Here is a 22461-nt window from a genome sequence, read left to right on the forward strand (position 1 = left end):
CTACATCACAGAGAAGTTTCCTTTCAAACAATAGTCCTCGAAAAGTTGATGGTGTTTGGAAAGCCCCGCTCTCACCTCTCTGGCGTTCTCTCAGGAAAACTGCATGCAAATCTATTAACTGACAGCCCCCAGTGTTTGTGGTAAAAATAACAGTTGATTTTTTTTCCTCGGGTGTGATGTCCTTGTTCCTCTCTGACACTGTTTGAACTGTGGTTGAAGCCGAGTACTGTCCCAGTGATTAACGACTCGCATGCTTACACTCGCACACGCTCTGCATAGCCGAGCTTACACAAACACACACACTCTGAGACACACTCTGTTCAGAGGGGGGGTGGTGCGTCATCCTCGATCAGATACATCACAGACACTTTAGGTTGTGTGAAGTTCACCTTAAATTGTTCTGTCTGCCACTTCAGTGCAGATTAGCAGTCTGCACTGCAAGGTTATCAGCATGCACACATACATACTAATAGACACATATTAAACCACTGACACACATGCAAGCCACATTTTCCATTTAAATATACTGTATAAACATGTCTCACCTTGCACTGTCACTATGGGTCTGCAATCTGTCTTCTTCAACGGAAACAATTTGTCTCTGTCTCTCACACTTGTGTGCGCACACTAACACTGGTTGATACTTGACACGATGAACTTGTCACAGTCATTTAAAAGAAACATTGAAATGCCCACAAACACATAAAAAACGTACAAACCAAAATGCACTTTGCTTTTCCACAATCCTTCCACAGCACACTGTAAATTAAACTCTATTGTAACCAAGTAAACAGTTTCTCTTCTATCACCATTAATGAAAAACAGCGTACCTGTGCAGTGATTAATAGTGCCTATCATTATGACTGTTGAACACCTAATCAATTCTACAAACCTACAGGTAGATAAATAACTTAATAAATAACTCAATAACAACATTAAACGTGGGTATTTTTTTCTCAAGGTGCCGCTTGCCGATAGCTAAATAATTGTGGTTGTGGAAATGCCTCGTCGCATTGCAGTTTGGTTTCCACCTTTCTACCGTCAAATTTCAAGCTTCATTCGCTGTCAAATCTACTATGACAAGCTGAGAATCCAAGAAATCCCCTTGCCAGCATTATAGGTCATGCACAAATGCCGCTGGACTGCTGGTACCTGAGGTTAAAAAGGGAAAAGAAAACGCCTCCGTCTTGTTTTTCTCTTACCTCAGGATTAAATTTGACCATGTGTCAGAGGTTGTGCAGTGATAGAAACCTTCACAAGTTAATTATAGATACTCAAAACGGTTCACTCCTCAGTCTGCCCTGAGAGCTCAGCTTGTTAGCTGCAGTTTTCTGCGTGGGTACTTTATCCTCATTGTGCATGTGTCGTGTGCATGTCTTGTGTGTGTGTTTGTCTGTTCAGAGACCCAATTGGTCCTTGCACGGTTTGTCCTGAGTGGGTTCAAGAAGACAGGACTTGGCACTGATTTGCTATCTTTTCCCCTACAAACCGTTTAGCTTGAAGGACTTTTCCCTCTGACTGAACAAAGTTCTTATGGAAGGCGACAAGAGCATGTGGCTGGCACAAGGTGATTTCCCGTTTTACTGTCACTTTAAAGTGATATGCTACATGTCCCGCAGTCAATTCCCCACTACCTGTGACAGAGAGAAATTGGCTGGGCAAAGGCCCCGCAAAATGGGTTTTCCAGTCGATGTGAGCAAGACCACCAAAGCAAGTTACTTCGAGGGGAATCAAAATCAGGAGGAGTTCAGATTGCCTTAAACAGTAATGGTGGTCTGGTGACTTACTGGCACATACTGTTGAAGTGTGCAGATGCTATCAACAGACACAGGTGATGTTACCGGCCTGGCAAGATAAGTTCATTATCTCCTCTCTGTCCATGATAACCTCTTACATCCAACAGCCTGACAAACTGTGTGTGGTGTTTGACCCTGATAGCAACAGCAGATCTGAGCTGTTGAGCGTGTTCCTAGCATGGAGTGTGTATTTGTACCCCTCACTTGTGTTACTAGTGCAGTTCCTGTTCTAAGCATGCCTGTTTGGAATGGGCTGCTGGTTTGGCCTTTGTTAATGCTGGTTGCAGCTTTCTTTTTGAAACTGGATAAAGTGAGAAGTGCAGTGATTGAGCCGTGGCAGGTTAAGACAGACAAGGGACCCAGCAGAGTTCGCTGAAGCTCGACTCAGTACACAGAACCCTGAACTGGCAAATCGGTTGCCGTTGCCCTTGTCATGAACGCGCTGTTTTAATGATCGACAACATCACTTACATTGACGAGTTCCAGCCACCGCTACTACAGAGCACTGATCACCTGTTTATTCACGTTTTGTTAAAATTGAATGTGTGTGTATTACATGTTCAAATTGCAACACTGCACTTCACTGGCCGAAGAGCTGAAGGGTTCCTCAGATACAGTATGTGTTCCACATAAAAAGAGAGACGGACAGACAAAGATTTCTGGAATTAGTAGATCCATGTGACCATCGGATTGTGATGCTGTTTTCTTGCTTTAAGGGATGTTTCAACATCTAAGACTTGACAGTCGGCAGCAGAAAATCAACGCATTCATGTTCCAACAACATAAACACAGGCAAACATCAAAGCCTTGAATTGTGCAATGTGAGTTTGCTCATTTCCCGCTCTTTTAAAGCTGCTGCAGGCATCTCACAACAGATCTCAGAACAGCGCCTGCTCAACTCAGTGCAGGGCAACATTGATTAAAAACATACAACCAGTACATGTTCAGTGTGATGGATTACATATAAAAAGTAGTTGATTTCCATTGGGCCTTAAAATTGATGAGCATCAGTGCATGCTTGGGAATAAGAAATCCATCTTTCCAAAATGGTCGGCAGTAATGCAACTGTCAGTGACGAAGACATATGAAACACTGGTGTGGTCTGTTTAAGATGCAGACTCAACCTTGCTTACAGGTTTGGTAAACATGCCCTCAGGCACGACTGTGGATCAGCAGCAACTATGTGTTTATAGGTGATTTCTAGATACAGCGCTGTTGAGTTAAGCAAAACCATGTGAGAAGACTGCGTGTGGCATATTGTTTTAATGATCTGAAAAACCCTCTAATCCTTGTTTGTGCCAGAGGCTAATTTCCTCCCGCACAGAGTTGGGAGTTTTACAACAGTGGCATAGTTTCTTTTGTTATTAAACCACCACTGTGATGAAATTGCATTCTTGTTTATTTTCTAGTGTCAGCTGAGTATTTAAGTATGATTATTAGCTTCAAGGTCCCCTTCGCTCTCTTTCATAGATGAGCAGAAGAGGGCAAACAAGTATCGGGAGGATTTCAAGCCCAGAGAAAACACATTTCTCTGCCGCCTGTTCCCTCCTTCTCCTTCTCATCCCTTTTCTTAGTCATGGTTGCTTTGCATTATCTGCTGGAACAGTTGCTCTGAGGAACAAGACAACCCCCCCCTCTTTCTCTCTAGCTTTTCCATCCTCGCCTCTACCTCCCCACTCCCCCAAGCCACCCTCCTCATCGCCTTGCAAAGAAGAGAAAGCAATTAAAAGGGAATCTGCTAGATTGTCTGTGTTTATACCATCTCAGAGAAGGTTCCTGGGCTATTATGATAATAACACATTGGTGGATCATTATCCGGAGTCTCTCTGAGGCGACTCACACACGCAGCCGCACATGGCAGCGTTTGAGGGCAGCGTTTGAGGGCATGAGGGCTTTTTTATTCCGACCACAGTCTGGCAAGTTATACGAAGCTTTGCTGTTGTTGTACTTCCCCCTTTTCTCCCTTTCCTCCCATCATACTGAGACCCAGGTTAGATAAATAGGTTCCTGTTGTGGGCAGTCAAAGAATCACTATTAATTGCTTAATATGACTGTTAAAAAGCTTTTTATTGACATGCTGTTAATTCACTCGCCTGTAAATACATAGGACTACATTATGGAGACAAATGCTCATTATTAGGTACAAGTACAATGACTTATTCACTTCCCCTGCTGTTGGTGTAATAGATAGTACATCAAGCATGACAATTAGGTTAATATATGCATGACAGAGCATTGATAGTAAATTATACATACGGATCCATTAGTTAAGTATATTCTCAGACAGCAGTGAATTTTTAAAGTTGTTTATCATTACAGGTTGCTTTCTCTGTGATCTATGGTCTTTGTAAGTGTTTTTACAAAAAGAGAAAAGGTGCAAAAAAGCCTCTTTTTTTTGTTTGTCTAATCTCTTATGACTATGACACCAACCAGTCATTTAGGTCAAAGCTAAGCTAATACTTGATTTGCATTAATCTGTGGGTTATCAGCTGGGTCTAAATTCAAATCCCAGAGTATCTTTTTTGTTTGCTGCAGTGAGTTTTACAGCAGGGCCTAATAGCCCTTCAGTGGCTGTGCCTTGCCGCATGACTAACTTAATGAATAAATCAATGAGTCAATAAATATTCATATATCATCATACATTGTGATCTGGATGAGATCCCAATGTAAATTTACTGCAACAGCCTCCCTGTCACGAGGGACCGTTTCGGGGCACCGTGGATACCCAGATCAACATCTACACGTCAAAGTCAGTTAGGGTCGCTGTTTCTTTGCTCTTTGATCAGTAGGCAGATGCCAGCTCAGCATAAATTGAGTAATTAAAGACCAGTTTAAGGACCTGACAGAGTCGAAACCTTTTACATTTGCCGTGTGTGCATGCAGTGGTTTTTAACAGCAGTTAGCCTTGCACGGGCTCATGGGACCACTTGAAGCGATGAGTTATCCTTGACACTAAGTGCTATGTACAACCTTTGTAACAGCAGTGAAATTAATACCAAGTTTGTGTAGCACAGTTTGAAATGGCTCTGCAACCGGCTGATTATGATTACACCCCATGGTAAGAACGGAATTTGGGAAGTATAATAACATGTGTCAGGATTGTGACATGCTCTGTGTCGCCATGACTACACTATCAATTGATGCTGTAGTCGCGCAGTGGGAGCTCTCTTTTTGTGCACAGGCACATTTTCATGAGGGATGCAACCAAATAAGCAGTGCAGAGATGTGGCTATAGTTTACATGTGAACACTGGATTCATTAGAGCTTTCTCTCTTCCTTTCTTGTCTCGCTCTAGATTGCAAGGACCGGAAAGGTTTTTTATACTCTCAGCTTCTAAGTATGAGTATACACTATATTTCTGCCATATTTAGAACAATTCTTTCACTTCAGAGGTTTTCGCTGTTCCTCCAAGCTCTGGATGGGGCTCATCTGGAAGAGTGCGTCAGTCAGGATTTACATAGAATTCAAATCTGGCCATTGTGTGTGACCATTGTGTGTGACCCCAGGCAATATCAAAATCTGAATATTTAATAATTTAACACACTCACTGTCAATGTTAATCTGTGGTATTTTTTCTATTCCCTTATATTGCTTGTGTGATATATGCATTTAAATGATATCTATAGCTTCACCAATTGCATGTAAAATTTCATACAAGAGAATAGCTGTCATTCTTTCAGCCTCTCCTCCTGCACTGGCATGTAAATGAGCTTTTCCATCGGAAGCAACAAATCACAAAAGACCTCTCTGACCTTTTCATTTGAAATGACATGTGTCAATCTTGTATTTGATGTGCTGAATCCCAGACCACTGCTGCTTAACCTTTAAAGTCCAGCCTGCAAATGCTGGACTTTTTTAGAAGCAGCATCTAATAGCATCCCTCACAGCCTGCTTAATAAGGCTGCGCTTTAGAAATTAGCCCACAAGGGAGAAATGCTGATTAGTCTGGCAAAAGGCTATAAAAACCAATTCTCACATAGGAAATGATGATGAAAGAACCTGCGCCCCGAGCTCTGATTCACACCATCATTATTTAAGATACATCTTCAGTTCAAAGTGCTGCCTTCAAGATGAAAAAGACTACGAACAAGTGAAGGTAGCAAAGCTCTTGACTTATGTTTGTGTGCTTTTCCGGATCATTGCTAGAGCTACACCAGATGTGTTTGGAATTTATGTTGTTCAGATGCAGTGCAGGTCTTCTGCTTTGTATAATATCAGAAGCCTTTCCCCGAGAATCATAAACAGCGTGCAGGACCAACAAATTCAAATAAGCCTATTTCATTTCAGACAGAATTTATGATGCTGCATTTCATTTCACAGCCTAAATAGAGGCAGTCAGGTCTGGAGTATTTTAGAAGTTATATATATATATATATTATTTTATTTGTTTCCCTCTTGCCTGTGCTCTCCTTCACTGGCACTGCATCACCAACTGATTCACCTCTTTCTGCCCGTAATGCACCGGAGCAGAACACAGTGATGGCATAAGAGGTAATTGTGGAGAGCAGAGAAATGAGCCCGTAGTTCCACAGTGTCACACTTTGAGACAAGGCCCTCATGTGACATCCTGCAATAATAAGAGCAGGTTGTATATTAAAAGAGGGATTGCAAATGTCAGCCATGAGAGAAAAAGGTTGCCGCTCTGCAGACAGTAATTGTGGCTTAATGAATATAATTTGCAGCTGAAAGAGGCATGTGGCTTACATTAGTAATAATATCTCTCTCCCTATACTTATGCCCTTCTATCCACTTTAAAAAAAACACAGATATAGGCAGCGACATAGAGATAAATCCTGATGTAATGACATACAATCAATTAAAATAGCACTTCTATAAGGTGCAGTTATTATATTATAATATTATAACATTCACAAAAATGTAGTGTAATGTTTTTAAATGTTCCTCTTATCTTTTTTGCGTGTTCTACAAGCACTGATTGACAATCTCGCTGTCAAGTGTGACTACAGCTGTATGCGGGAGTGATAAGAGGCTGGGGAGGAGGAGAGTGAGTGAAGAGAGGAGAGTTAAAGAATAAGGAGTATAAGGTGAGAGTGAAGGAGGAAGACAGAGAGGGGAGCAGGGCAATGACAGACAGACAAGAGCAGGAACAAAACAGTAGAAAGAGAGGGAAGGAGAACGACCGTGACAAAAGGAGGAGGAGGGGACAGAGAGGAAGAACAGTACCTCTCTTGAGATTTAACAGCAGCATCCTGCCCTTGCCATAGATCCTCCTGCCTACGTCTCAATGAGGCTCGTTACATCTAACCCCTTCTCCGTCACACTCCCACCCTGCTTAAAAAAACTCTACACAGAGGGGGTGAGGAGACGTTGTCACATTGACTCTAAAATAAGGATAAACGGGTCAGAGTGAAGATAGACTGACAGGAGAGGTGTCAGGGCTCCTGCACTGCTGCCGTGTACAATATGAACTCTGATCAGCAGTTAGATGTTAGCTTACACCGGTGCATGTTTTTTCCTCTCCTCTGCCCGACGGCTGCCGTGAAGAGATTTAAAATCTTGCACCTCACAGCCGAACCGAGTCCAACAACCGCGTGGAACATCTTCAGAAACTTTGCAAAGCATGACGAAGCTCGCAGAAACTTAACTGCCTTGGCAAGTGCGAAGCCTTAGAGGGGGAAAATCGCACCTGTGCCAAGCAAATATGAATCAAGCCGACCTGCAAAATTCCTGAGTTGTTTGTAACCGTTTTTGATTAATGTCTGCTGGCCAAGTCTCAAAACAATCATTCCTGCCCTGATTAATGGCTTGCTCTAAGCACTGGTGCATGCCAAACAAGATGGGCTTCATGATGGGGGCTGTCGGAGGGCTTTGAATCAAAGAGGCAAAACCAACTGTTTATTTGAGTCTATAATGCAATTACATCACCAGGGATTTCCCTACAGGGTTTGTCTTTAGGGAGGTGAATGATGAGGGTAATAACTGAGATTATTGAAATAACTAATCGCAGGTTTTGAAGGGGTTGAGACAGCTCCGTCGCTCTCTCTGCTCACACTCTTTGGATCTTATTGTGAAAGATTGACAAACACTAGAATGTTTTGAGAGACAGGTGTCTTTTCCGTTTCATGCAGGGCCTCTGCAGGGCCCACGGGGGGGGAGGGGGGGGGGCTCCTCCTGTTCATGACAGCTTTGTTTAAAATCACCGTTAATGAAAGGAGGCATTTTACTGCCTTCGACATATCACACTCATCATTGCTCTTTTTAAATGCTCCATTACACGTGCAAATTGGAATTTGATTAACAAGCTCCGAACACTTTGCATCTGCCTTTTGAAATCACAATAATGAACATAACCTGTCCACCAACAATTCACCAAGGAATAATGGAGATTTGAGATGCTGGTTGTCAAATGAACACACTGTCACGTCCATAAACACACATGCAGGCAGAGCTAAAATACATTCACCCCTCTCTGTGATTTCAAATAATGTAACTTGCTGACTTACTTTGTGTTGAAGTGTTAAATTGAGTTGCAGGGGAAAACATTTAGGTTTTGGCAACATCCATAATACAGCGTTCGTTTAAATGAAGGCATCAACTCCACTATGGTTGCGACTGGTTTCCACGCAGTTTTCGAGCGGCTCATACGGAGAAGTTTGGAAAAGCAGTTGGCCCCATTGTGGTTTCAAACTCCGGGCCTGCATTTTAGTCTGGAGGGGCAGATATGGAGATATTTGGAAACGATGAAGTAGACACACACACAACTGTGCTAGCTGAGTATTTTCGATAACAAAGTAGAAGTAGGATTTGATGATTTGTCAGGCTCCAATGACCCCTTTTAAAAAAGAAAAAAACAGGCATTAGCAGTAAGCTGAGATCTACCTGCCTGATATATTCCAAGAAACCCACTTAGGAGGATCATTTTTATTAGTTTTTGCAATTTCTGTTAAAGGCTGAATGTACGAGTATAAATATACACAAAGAAAGGCAGTTATGCAACTTTATCTGTTCAATGCACAATATTTAGCTTCTCAGTTCAACAGAAATGCTGGAGTGCTTTTATTTTGAAAGGCCTACAGAAAGTGTTGCAACCATTTATGTTTGTGACATAATTTCAACAGATAAACATTCAAACTCAGGTGAAAGATCATTTTCTCAGTTTATTCTTCTGTGAAACACAACGTTTATCTTTCTATGACACAAACGTATTTACAACACTTCCCGAACCCGTTTCAAAGTAAAAGCACTCCAGCATTTCACGTTCTGAATCCATTCATCTGTTCTAAGGTTCTAACGGGGCTTTGATTGTTATCGACAGACCGGAAGATGCTAGTCTTCATACCGTAGTGTCCTGGTGTTTAGTTTAGTACATAAACCGACTTGTTTTGAAGGCAATGCAAGAGATAAACCAGCAGCTCCGCCGCCAGTAGTGGAAACTCTGCCGACAACAACCGATACACAGCTGATCTGCGGCGAAACCGCAGCCAGTGAGTCCAGAGAGTTCGTGGGATCGACAGTGAAGACTGCGAGATCGACCGGTAGATTGCTACACAAGGAATACCTGGGGCAAGAAACTGCTATATGCTATGGAACTAAAAGGCCCATAAAGAACAACCCGACTTTAGTTGATATGCAGCTTTAGCTTTGCCTCTATCCATGGCCTACATTGTCTCTCTCTCTCTCTTTTCTTTGAGTTGATCTCTTTCTTTCTTTTTTTCTCTGGCTGACTGTCTGATTGGCAGTCTCTCCATCACCCTCCTGCCCCCTGCCACGTGCATAAACACAACAAAGACACCTAGTGGTCTGCTTGGCAGCTCTGGTCCACCAGGCTGGAGTGAAACAAATTTGGATCAATTTGTTCGTCTTGCCTTTGACCTTTATCGATTGATGAAGCAAGTTGACTCCTTCGGTGAAAAGATTTTCTGATTCCGTCTGTATGGCAGGTTGGGTATTTGCTGCAAACACATAAATCTCCAAAAACACATGCATGCACACAGATATACCTTAGTCACAGAGGGCACCCAGTCAATAGCAGGATAAAAAGGAGTGAACGAGGAAGGGGGGCAATAAGATGGAGGCTATAGGTGATGATGGTGCAGGGCAGAACAAGGCAGAAGCACTAGAAGAAATGCAGGGTGCAAGTGTTGTGTTAAGGAGTGAGAGGTGTCAAATAGGCAAAAATGGGGAGAAAAGAGGAAGCTAGATGAGGAGAACTGGGTATTGATGGCGATAGCGGGTGGTGTGGCTGTTCTGTCAGTCTTGGCACATCGTTCCTCTCATTACAGTTTCACTCCCTGGCTCCAGCCTGCTCTTTGGTCCTCCCCCACGGCTAGCCCTGGAGCGGGGATCCATCCAGCCCAGCCCTCCTGTCAACACAAGCCCAGCTCAGCAGCTCTGGCCCAGGCATCTGTCAGCCCACACAGTCCCCTGTCAGCCATAGCCTATTGGCCAGTCCATATTGGCACAGCGAAGCGGGGCAGAAAAGAGTATAATATAGCACAGCAGGGCATCCATCAACAAAGCTCCAGGTAAAACAGTACAGGACAGCAACCCAGGCATCCATCACAAGCAAGACCCTGCGTAATCCCAGCCCTGGTCTCTGAAGGGACTGATAAACAACAATGCCACTTTGTACAAAAAGTAAGTTTAAAAAGGCTTCTTGTTTACAAGCATCAGCAAATATTTGCTTGAATTTACAAGATTTTTTCATGTTAGCTGTGACTATGTATTCTACAGAGGATTATGGGCTTCAAGGGGATTCTGGAGAGGATTGCAAGCACGACGCTGCTGTTGTGATTAAAAAGTGCAGATTTTTTGCCAAATATTCAAATAAATAAAGTCACGCTGGCTAAATAACACAGCTGAGCTACTGCATCATTGTGAGGGCTGCAGCCAGTTAATGGGATGGATTTTCATTACCAGTTGATCAACCGTGGCTCGCTTTTCCAATCAAATCTAGTGGCCTGCAAGCGACTTGTTGAACGAATCTCAGATCAGACCAGCCAGAGAGAGCAAAGTTTTTATTTTTCAGTCTGGTCCAGCAGGGCCCCGACACAGCCCAAGAAACCTGTCCCTGTGAGGCCACACCTCGACAGCTACCCTGCTAGAAGGAAGAGCTATAGGAAGACAACTGCTCTGACGAGTGATGGGAGCTTCTCCACTTCCTGGGCCAATACTCTTTAGTGAGAAATAACTACTACTGATGCCTGCGCTACACTCTGTGCAAAAGGTTGCCGGGACCCTCTGGAGACTTGAGCATGCAGTTCAAGAGAAAACAGGCAAAATGGAGGGCAAGAGGTAGCAGAGAAACCCAATCTGTAGCACGGATCAATGAATACTTCCTTTTTTCATTCCATGCTGTCCACTTCTGTTCTCAAGTGTTGATGGAGAGATGAGAGAGGAGAACAGACCAACATAGTAGAATGAGGAGGAATGGGGTGAAAGGGACATGGGATGATAGAAGGGATAGAGAAAGGAAGAGGAGTGGAGGAGTTGCAAGGCAAAGGTGTGAGGAGATGAGAGGAAAAGAGATCAGGCGGGGGAAGATGAGAACATTCGGAGCAGCAGAATAAGGCTCAGAGTGTGATGGCATGTACAGCACCAAGTGTTTTGTTCTTATTTATCTATTTTCTTTGACCCATATGGAGCAGCATATGGTGACCACTAACTGAGAGCAGGTAATACAATTAGGAACATTTGGATGATTTATAGTCCAATTTACCTGTATTTATCCAAGATGCTCCAAAACGTGATGCTTTGGAGAATCCAAACTCACAGTATGAGATAATTCCCTGATAGAACAGCTTGTCTCACTTAGACAGATAATAACTAATTGGGAGGAAACAAGTATTTCCTCTTTTATTTCACTATATTTAACTCTTCCTTTGTGACCTGCAAATTGACATTTGCCCCATGATCTTGGCAGCTGTCTCAAGACTGTGGGAAACTTAAAAGGCTGCTTTGGAATTACTTTCAAAGTTTCTCTGGCAGAAAAAATATTGTAGGCGGGCCGTTCCAGAATTTATTTTTATGTTAGAACTTTTTGTTCAGAAGCTCAAATCATTTCAAAATCTCACAGTGGAACAAAATGTCATTGGTGTTGTGTCACAATTTCTTTTTTTAATGGCTCTATATGTCAATGTCAGTGGTGAGCTGGTGGGTCCACCACTTTGGTCAAGTCTATAATATGTCAACTTCCATTGAATTGATTGGCACGACATTTGGCACAGACATTCATTCTCTCTCCAATTTCATTGCTGATCCTCTTTGGGTGACTTGTCCCCTGGTGTCGCCTGATGGTCAAAGTTTTCACTTATTCAATGAAATTGTACATGATACTATAGATTGACAAATAAAAAAATGTAAAGACATTCACACATCGGGATAACCCGTAAAACTTTGTTGAAGCCTTAGCTTTCCATCTTGCACTACCACCAAGTCAAAACATCGCTTTTTCAAATAGTCTGGATCCTGCAACAATAACAACAAGCGCAGGAGCCTGAGCTGTACCTTAAATTTAGCATTAATCAGAAAATGTTTGCATGTCGACACACTACATTAAGATATTGAACAAGATAAAGCATTATAACTGCTAACATTCACATTGTTATTGTGTGCATGTTAGCATGCTGACACTAGCAATTAGCTGACACCGACAGCGTGCCGTATTCATGCATACAGACATGTTCAGCGAGAGCTTCAAGAAACCCATCCGTCATGGTTGTTTTAAGTGGAGGTAAATACAAACCTGTTTCATGCTATAGCGCCTCCTAGCTTATATACTCAGACGAGCATCTGCATTTTAGAAATTGCTTGGACCATGAGAGCACAGTCCTGTTTAGACTGAACCCAGGCAAACATTGTCAAGGCGCCAATAACAAGGCTGAATGAGATGCACGTCAACAGTGTCTATGATGTGTTTTAAATGACAAAATATTCTTGAACACCTCCTCCCAAGTGGCTCATATGAGATACCCGTCTATCGGAGACCCTTGTTGTCTAGGATGAGTGTTAAGCAGCATTACCAGCGGGCAAGAGAGCTGATTAAATACAGGACAGCACATTTCCCTCTTACTAGCTTAAAAGTGGGACTGTACATAGGCACAGTGCAATGGTAATACTAATACTGCTTTGGTGTGCACAGTCATATTTTATATTTCAGTAATTATTAATATACAAAGGAACATTTGTATAGCCGAGGTATTAATCCAAAATACACTCTCTTTGAATTACCACCTGTAGAAAATGTAATTTTCATGTTCTTATATAATCGCCATAACCTGAGCCCTGAAGGCAGAGTTAGTGAAAAATCTGTTTGTTAAGCCTGAGATGAGGCAAACTCTGGAATGTCCATTCCTGAAACTGAGATGACTTATCTTTACCAACGTTACCTGTTTTATGATCAATGATTCATCTGAGGCAGGGACCGCTCGCACATTCAGATATTACCTAGGCGTTGTGGCTTCAGCCCTAGCCCAGAATAAAATCTTTGCACTGCCTGTCATCATCACACTGAGACTGTGGACATTTAGACAACTGTGATGTTGTCAGTCAGTTCCTTTGTTCTGAAACATTTGCTACTGTTAATTAAAAAGGAATCTGTGAGAATAATATTTCTGTGACTTGTCATAATATGGGAACACACATTAGGTTCCAGCTGGATAAATATATCTGGAAAAAATTATAATTCAACAAACAGCAGTCTAGCACACCTTCAATTATAGTTTGCTGAATAATGCGGTCTAACTTGGTGGATGAAATGTATTAGTGCTTACTTTCACTGCTACTGCTGTGCATTTTAAAGACACACGTGCATTGCCACATGTTCATCTCTCAAGCTCCACTGGATTCAAATGGAGACTGCTCTTTATTTACCCATTGCCATAATGAATCCTGGGCTCCATTGCTGGTAGACTTGTATTCATTCACCACCATGTAAGCAATTAACTCAGGCAATATCTTAAGGGTTGATTGAACCAACTGATCAACTGTTCTGGAGCCTAAACTGTACTGGGTCAAATCTGAATTTAGGGTCAAGGTCTTTGCACACCAATGGTGATGTGAATTTGGCATATTTGAAAAACTCCTCCAATACCAATATGATAATTATGATAATTATGAATAATAAACCGATGTGGTTTAACTTTATATCTTCTTCTACTACTACTGCTTCAAAATGTGGCATTGTCAACGGTTTGCATTCAGATTGGTAAGATGTGTACATGCCGGGAAGGGAAACCATGGAAAAATGTACCTTGGTCTGACAAATTAAAAGTCCCGTCGCTGATGTAAAAGCTTTCATGGACTGGATACAGATTAGAATATGTATTAAGTGTGAATAATTGCACGAAGAAGAAAAAAAACACATCTAGTGTGCAAAGGTCTTTAGGCTCAGAGTTTGTTAAACCTACTTTCTGGAACAGTTGATCTATTCATTTTCCTTTTGAGAGTTTGCATTTTCTAAATGTTTCAGTGCTGAATTCTGACAATGGCTGCTTTATTAAGTACCTCACATTTTATACAGGTTGACCACTGATGAGTTTAAAGTCTTGAACATTTTCTTTTCCACATTTCCAAATTATAAATCTGCATTTGCCCTCATCATAGCAGAAAGTAGCACTTTGAGAGGCACCTCTCTGTTGTCGATGTTTAGGATTATGTTTCTGAGATCAGAAACAGGACCTGACATAGTGGCCAAGACTGATTTCTACGTGAATACCACAAGTTAGTGATGACAAATTAGTTATAAGGTGCATAACTATTACATTTCTACATTTCAATCATATTTCCATCTTCCACTGTCCTGCTTTTTCTTTTTCCCCCTCTTCTGTGTCACTTCAAAACAGTAGGAGACGATGGGTGATAAGGTAGAAAAGCAAGAAAGCTCAGTGGAAGGTTTATTACCTCACTGCAAACACCTGAAACCTGTCACTGTGTCTGTACGCCTCATGTTGTGCAATATCATCTATAAAAGATTTTGTTTTTGCAGAGGAAACCTAAACAACTCTGAAAAACTAACATTTGATCAAAAGGATATTTCATGTTTAAGTGTGTTTTGTGCACATTTATACACATTTCCACTGAACTGAAACTGATGTTTTTGTAGCTCTGAAAGCTCTGAGGTCTTGTCTGGAATATAAAAATAAAGTTCTGAAGGTTTGAACATATAACTTGCATGAATCGTGCACCACAGGGCCCCATCATTCTTGAGTGATTAGGAGAGGTCGAAAGCATGAGATGAGTTATATTAAATTAATTTGAATTATTTGTGTCAGACTACATTCTGGTGGTCCAGATATTACCTCTGGATTTTTTTTGCAGGGAGAATATAGTTAGTATGGGTGTTTATAGTTTGTAGGATGCTTTTGGATCATCTCTATGACTTGGTAGAGAGAGAGAGGTAGATGTCACTGTGAGTCAATAAATACAGTAGTTTATCTGGGCTCCACACAAAGGGTAGGGAAATCAACAAGGATTCAAGCTGTGAGGACAAGCCCTCAACAAATCTGACATCCAGCTTCCACTGGGTAACAGGCTGGGGTGACGGCACACAACACTTTTGTGCATCACCCAGGGTCACCTGCCAAAGACAGACTCACTCCACTGCCTCGCTAATCTACTCCCTTGTAGCCCAACACACTGCAAAGCAGCGTGCACAGCCAGGGCTCAGGGAGTCGCCAGGATTTGCATGTGAGGCACATCCACTGTCGGCTTGCATTACAGCTGATATCCATTCTCATTGATTCCGACGTCTTTTCACATTTACATTTATTCATTAGGCAGACGCTCTGCTCCCTTCCCTCCTGCGCAAGATGTCTTCGCTCCAGCTTACTTGGCTTAATGCTCTGACAGCGCTCAACAAGACGTAAACAAGAGGATACCGGTGTCCTTTCTCCTTCATAGGAATAAGCGCACGGTTAAAGCGGTTGCGTTTAACGGAGACAGGAAGGAAGGCAGATTCAAAGGAGAATAAGAGAGGGAGGGTAATAGTACAACAGCAGAACAGCAGCAGAACAGCGTGAGAGGGAGGAGTTAAGAATGCAAGAGGGAACGATTTTCCTCAACTTTTCTTTTGAAACCTCAGGCTACGTGGAATGCTGAGTTGTCTTATTAAGTTGACTTACTTTGAAGTTGTTGGTCAGCAGTATCATATATAACACTAGCTTCTGTTGCAATATACTTGGCCCATTGTATCAAGACACGATTGTGTATTAACACCACCCTTACTAAAAACACCTTTTTAATGCCTGGGCCACATGGCAGCGTGTGCAGAGCGTGACTGGTCTGCTGGGTTCTACGTGAGGTTTCTGGCATGACCCCCTCAAATCAAAGTAGCCTATGTATTCAACTAAATACCAAGACTCTTTGGTATGAAGTCTTCCAGTCCTGCAATAACAATAAAAACCTTATTATATGTGTAGAAAATGGGCACCCTGACTGTTGTAGAGCAGCACGGCTCACACGCATGAGACACGTGTCACGTTGTCAGTGTCGGATAAATGAAAGTAAGACTTTCCCACAGCCTGAATACTCTGTGTAGCTGCATCAATGCTGCTACTGACGACAAAACTCCACGTTTTCCTTCTTCTTATAAGATCCCACATCACGGAATGAAAGAAGTGCAAAGTCCTTTCCTTTCGCACCTTTTAACTCTGCACCCCCCATAATGAGAAAACAAGCTATATACTGTATGTCTTTGTTTCCTTCCTTCTTGATTCCTTACCTCAATCATTCTTGTTGTACCCACAGGTGTTACGTTGATGACAAAGTGTCCAAGGTGGCCTGGCTCAATCGATCCAACATCATCTTTGCCGGCCAGGACAAATGGTCCCTGGACCCCAGAGTAGATCTGGTCACTAAAGGACAACTGGAGTACAGCCTGCGCATACAGAAGGTAATGTTGACCACAGTGGGTGAACTGGGCTGTTTTACTTATAAAAGGATTAAAAAGATTCTTTTAACTTTCGAGAATCCTATTCAGCAATATTGACACATGACCTTAAACTGCACAATTTGCTCCAAATTTATTCTTCTTTAAGAGCAGGAGATATGCTGTTTAAATATTTATCCATTCATTAATTCATTTATTTATGAGCAGGTTCTATCAAAGGCACTTTAGCTGTACTTCCTTCTCAAGTTTTGCTTTAACATCTACTTTGTGCTCTCAAGACATTGGTGTTTTAATATAAACATCTCTGCAAGCATAACGTGACATTTTGGGAAATATGATTGTGTAACCACTTAATATGAAGCTGGAACCAGGGTGGTAAGATAAATGTGACACAAAGACTAGAAGCGTCTGTAAGCAGCTAACCTTTCTCTGTCCAAAAGTGTAAAGACATTCATATTTAATGGACAGAATTCAAGATTGGTATCGATCTAAGCATTTAACTGTCAGCAAGAAATGTCAACATATTCCTTAAATTTGAATCACACGATGCGGATCGTGATCAAAACGGATGCAGTAAATCAATGGTCCTGAACAAAATGTGTACAAGCATACCATTGTGTAGGTCAACTGCAATCTTTTGATATGGGCAGATAATATTTTCTAATATAAGACCACATGGCTTCATCCAATATTTCTGTAACGCCTTCAGGGATTTTAGTTTTTTTAATTAGGTAGAAACGTTCATTTGGACTCAAAGATGAACTGATTAGATTATGTTGGTCAATGGTCAACATCATTCTGGCCTCACTAAACACAGCTCTGCCTAATGAACACATTATATCTGAAATATATCAAAGGAATTGCATCAACGTTGCCACAAATGTTCAATTGGACTCACAAATGAGGTAATTAGAATTTGGATGTCAAAGATCACTGTGACCACAAAAAGCTAATTTTTGACCATAACTGAAAAATTCAAGATTGCTGAATTTCAAACTGCTGTTCACAGTGGAGAATAAAATTATTGAGTCGATGAGCCTCAGTTGCCCTTAATTGAATATATGAGTTTATTCCAAAATGCATTTATCGACAGAGAAGATTCTTGCATGCACACACACAGTTAAATCTACAAGCATCTCAGTGTTAAACCAAATGGCAGATAACAAGTCATGACAATACCGCTTAATACCTTTTATTTAATTGTGAGCGCAATAGCTCAGAAACACTGCTATCCTGGCTCCGAAATGGTGGAATGAGCTCCCCATTGACATCAGGACAGCAGAAAGTTTACACATATTCCGCCACAAACTAAAAACACACCTCTTCCGACTACACCTTGAATACAATTTTAAACTAACAATTTAGTAGCACTTAAAAGGCACTTACTTATAGCACTTTGTAGTTTTGCTTTTTTGAAGAAATTGTACTTTCTTGCTTCTTGTTGTTCTGGGTTTGTACCCTCATGGTTGAATGCACTTATTGTAAGTCGCTTTGGATAAAAGCGTCAGCTAAATGAAATGTAATAATAGTAAAACACCCGGGGGGGAATTTTCATTAAGTCTTGTTCATTTGGACTCGAGGAGGAATTGGTTAGATTCTGACAGTTAAAGGTCAAAGGTCATTGTGACCTCACAAAATATGTGTTTGCCCTTAACTCAAAAATCCACCGACTAATTATGACAATAATAATCTTAATACATTGTTATTAAATATCTTCAAAGCGTTCACTAATGTCTCATATGAGTCTGGGTAGACTGTTTGGTAGCAGCATAAAACAACGAGCTTCCTACTGTGAGGCATACAAAGCAAACAAAAATGAATACAGGCCTAATGTGAATATTGGTGCAGTATATAAAATTCCAAATGTAATCACAGAACACTTTCAAGTTTAAACCACAGCAGCAAAGTAAGATGTGTAGTATAAATAGTAGTAAACAGCAACTTACCAGTGAACAAACTCCATGTTTTGGTCTTCTTAAATGTCCTGTCTGTATCCACACTGTGTGGAGAAGAGTGAAGCATCGTCCCAACGAGGGAAATATTGCTGTTAAGAGTGTGAACTGCTTCACAAAGGAAAACAATTAAGCATAAAAGGATTTTATATCATCACAAATTTTTAAAAGTTTAAAATACCACAAATTAATTTTCTATGTTGTATTTTTAGGGAATATATAGTTGCATGGATTACCTTTCCTGTTTTTTCTATCTGTAGTGTAGGAGGTGTTGAAAATTGCAGAACTTTGAATCCAGAGACGAGGTAGTTAGGCTTGAGCTGTAATTATTCATTCACACATGTAGGAAGCATTGTCGCGTTTGGCAAACCACTATTTCAAGAAAGAATAGAAGCAATCAGAAAAACAATTGAACCCTGTGACAATTCAAACAAACCACCACATCCATCTAGTTTCATCAACGTAGACACAGGACAAGGACAAGATAGGCAACAATATCAAAGACAAAATCATTTTCCTATCCTCTGTTAGAAGATCAGCTATGGAGGTGCTATCAATCAAATTGTATTTGTATAGCCCATATTCACAAATCACAATTTGTCTCATAGGGCTTTAACAAGGTGTGACATCCTCTGCCCTTAACCCTCAACAAGAGTAAGGAAAAACTACAAAATAAACAACCTCCGAGAGAGCCACATGTGAGGGATCCCTCTCCCAGAACGGACAGAAGTGCAATAGATGCCACGTGTAAAGGAGAACATCAGAAAAATAAGAGTATTTACAGCATTGATTAGAAGAAACAGTTTGTAGCATAATGGAAGGTAAATGAATTGATGAATTATTGTCAGCAATGGTAGAGTATCTGAGTAGACATATTGTATATCAAGCAGTCTTGTTGTAATCGTAGTCCACAGTCAGCAGCCACCACGATATAACCCTAACCCACCACTATAGCAGCATAACTAAGAGCAGGTCCAAGACAAGCCTGGACCAGCTCCAACTATAAGCTTTATCGTAAAGGAAGGTTTTAAGCCAACTCTTAAATGTACAGATGGTGTCTGCCTCCCGAACTGAAACTGGGAGGTGACTCCACAGGAGAGGAGCCTGATAGCTGAAAGCTCTGGCTCCTACTCTACTTTTAGAGACTTTAGGGACGACAAGTAAGCCTGAATTCTGGGTGCTATGCTGAAATGTTCACCCAATCTGTGAAAGAGAAGAAGAGAAAACTCCCCAACCAGAGATTGGTTAAACCAATTTAGCTGATACACGTGTGTGTGTGTTTGTGTGTCTGCCAACTTCTGTAAAGTACATTCATGTGTTTTCTGCACAGAAGCATAATTCCAATTTAACAATAAGAGCACTTTGGTCAGGATTAGTGAGAAGTTGCAGTTTAAGTAAACTCACTGAGTCTCATCCTTCAATCAGAAATACATAACAATAGCATGTTTTTGGGGGTTTTGGTGCTGATAAAGCAGATTTTGCTCACAAATGTATCTTTTGGTAATTTCTTAGCACAGCCACTTAAAGGAATAAAACAAATCTGAGATTATGAGAATTAAGTCACAATTTTATGAGAATTCAGTCATATTAAAACTAGGATAAAATCACAATATAGCAAGAATAAAGTTGTAGTTTTAAGCAATGTGTCATTTTGGGGGGTGTATCAGATCTGTCACCTACATTATAATAAGGAATGTGAGGCATCTTAAATCACTTCAGGTTTCACAAATAATAAAATATTGAATGTGGCTCATCAGCACCACATTATCATGAGTATCAGCACTTTGAAAAGACTGTGCAATAAACTGTCCATTCTGAAGAAGGAACCACACAGACTTGGAGGAAATTGTCTCTTTTGTGGAGGAGGAAATGTTTGGTCGTGATCGACTGTGAGGTTATCGTTTGTTGCCTATGTGTGATATTAAAGAAACTGGGAGAAGATTTTGGATCCAGAAGGAGTGGAGCGAGCGCAGGTTTTTCTTTAACTTTAAAAAAATTATTTGGACTTTATTCCAATTATGACTTCTCATAATATCCCAATTGTATTCATGAAATAGCAAATAAATTTTCTTCAATAAAGACCTAATACCCTGTTGTATTATAATCACTGATTTGTATCTGTAAAAAGGTGACAAAATTAACTTGAAGACAAACATGCAGCTCTGACAGTGTTATTATACCAATATAAATTTACATTCTAACTAATGTAAAACAAAATTCTGTGTTATTTGCAGGTTGACGTCTATGATGAGGGCTCATACACCTGCTCCATACAGACCAAGCAGCAGCCCAAGACCTCACAGGTCTACCTCATCGTACAAGGTAAGTCTCATCGACGCAAAAGCAGTCAAAAGAAAATATAATACATCACTTTCCCAAGCCAAGTGGAAGGAAATTACATGGAAACAGGGTGAATAAAGCACATTATGTGCTAAAAACAAGCTTGCTGCCACTTGGCAGCCACAAATTTCCCTAATTACGTTTCATTCCATTTTAAAAATATGTTTCAAAAACCTCTAGATTGAGAAACATCATTGTCACTGCACACTGGCTGCAGACATGAATGTGAAAACGTGGGGCACCTTTAAGGCGTCTGCCATGAATCTTTAGTGTACTTGAAAAGCCTTCAGCAGCAGTTTACAATTTCAAAGAATTGGAAGTTATTGCATGGAGAAAGCAGGAAAGTTGAGAGGGAAAGATAATCACTGGGAGAGCGAGGGAGAGGAGTTGCTGCAGGATTTGATCCAAAGCCTGCAGGGTGGAGGTTTTTTTTTCCTCTGAAGGCCTTTCAAAGGTTATCTTCTGGGTTTTAAGGTTGTAGCTCCTGAGATGAAAGACAAAGCAATGATATAACATCATCTGTACCTGAGACGGCTGACAATCAGGTGAGTCGGGTTTACCTTTCAGCCATGCGTTTTGTAACTCTGCATTGTGGGTACAGAGGAAGTGAAATCTGCTGACCATCACTCACAGACTGCTTATTTCACAGCTAGTTTATTAAATTAAAGTGTTTTTTTATTTTTTTATTTAGCACTTACTTACCACAAAATATCTTGCCATAATTATGAGGACGAGACACACATTTACATAAGACTATTATCCAGCTGTTACGTGCACAAAACAAATGGTACGCTAAACAAATCAATCAAAGGATGTGCCAAAAGGTAAACTAGGAATAATCATTTTAGTGCCAGAGGAGATCAATTCAAAGATAACACCAAACACCAAGAAACTGGCCAAAATGAGCAAGTACTAGAAAAATGTGTCCGTGCTCATGTCTTCAGCTCAACAACATGTCCATTTCAAAAGCCGATAATGTTCACTACGCTGTCACTCAGCTTTTCACAAGACCAGCAGAGTGAGACACATCCCGGATGTTTCCAGTGGTTGTCTGCATGTCTAAATATTGATTTCTGTTGGTTAACAGACCAGAGAGTGGTTTAGATCATTTCTGGACTGGTGCTGCTCTGTTATGACCTGCGGCACACAAAAAGGATGATCTCTAAATGGACTAGAGTGAAACATACCTTTTCACGACAGCAGGAGCAAGTCTCTCTTACATTCAGAGAGAGTACTGTATTTTCCTGCCTCAATATTCTGTCATAAACTTACTGTAGATCTTGGAGAACTTGGTTCTCTGTGAACGAGCAAGTTAATTGTACAGAGCAGGGAACGCATTTACTTCTTACTGCTGCCTCTTAATGCTGTGTAAGAAAAACACTGGGGATGTGATGTCCTAATGTGCAAGTTGCTTCAGTTTCCACATGCATCCGTACATGTGTATAATATTGCATCATAACTGATGTAAGAACAGTGGTATTGTGGGAGCCAGCAGGGCTTAAGATGTCAGGATTATCCACAATGC

The 22461-nt window shown here is 41.1% G+C and overlaps 1 protein-coding gene across 4 annotated transcripts in view; it reads left to right on the forward strand.

Moving 5' to 3' along the window:
• LOC118105911 (limbic system associated membrane protein) overlaps window positions 1–22461 on the forward strand; it is a 609939-nt gene that overhangs the window by 511122 nt on the left and 76356 nt on the right. For all 4 annotated transcript variants that reach the window (XM_035153944.2, XM_035153943.2, XM_035153945.2 and 1 more), the window contains 2 exons: window positions 16503–16647; window positions 20831–20918. In XM_035153944.2, coding sequence (XP_035009835.1) covers window positions 16503–16647; window positions 20831–20918 — 233 coding nt within the window. The remainder of the gene's footprint in view (window positions 1–16502; window positions 16648–20830; window positions 20919–22461) is intronic.

This window comes from Hippoglossus stenolepis, chromosome 4, assembly GCF_022539355.2.
Source record: "Hippoglossus stenolepis isolate QCI-W04-F060 chromosome 4, HSTE1.2, whole genome shotgun sequence".
Taxonomy (NCBI): domain Eukaryota; kingdom Metazoa; phylum Chordata; class Actinopteri; order Pleuronectiformes; family Pleuronectidae; genus Hippoglossus; species Hippoglossus stenolepis.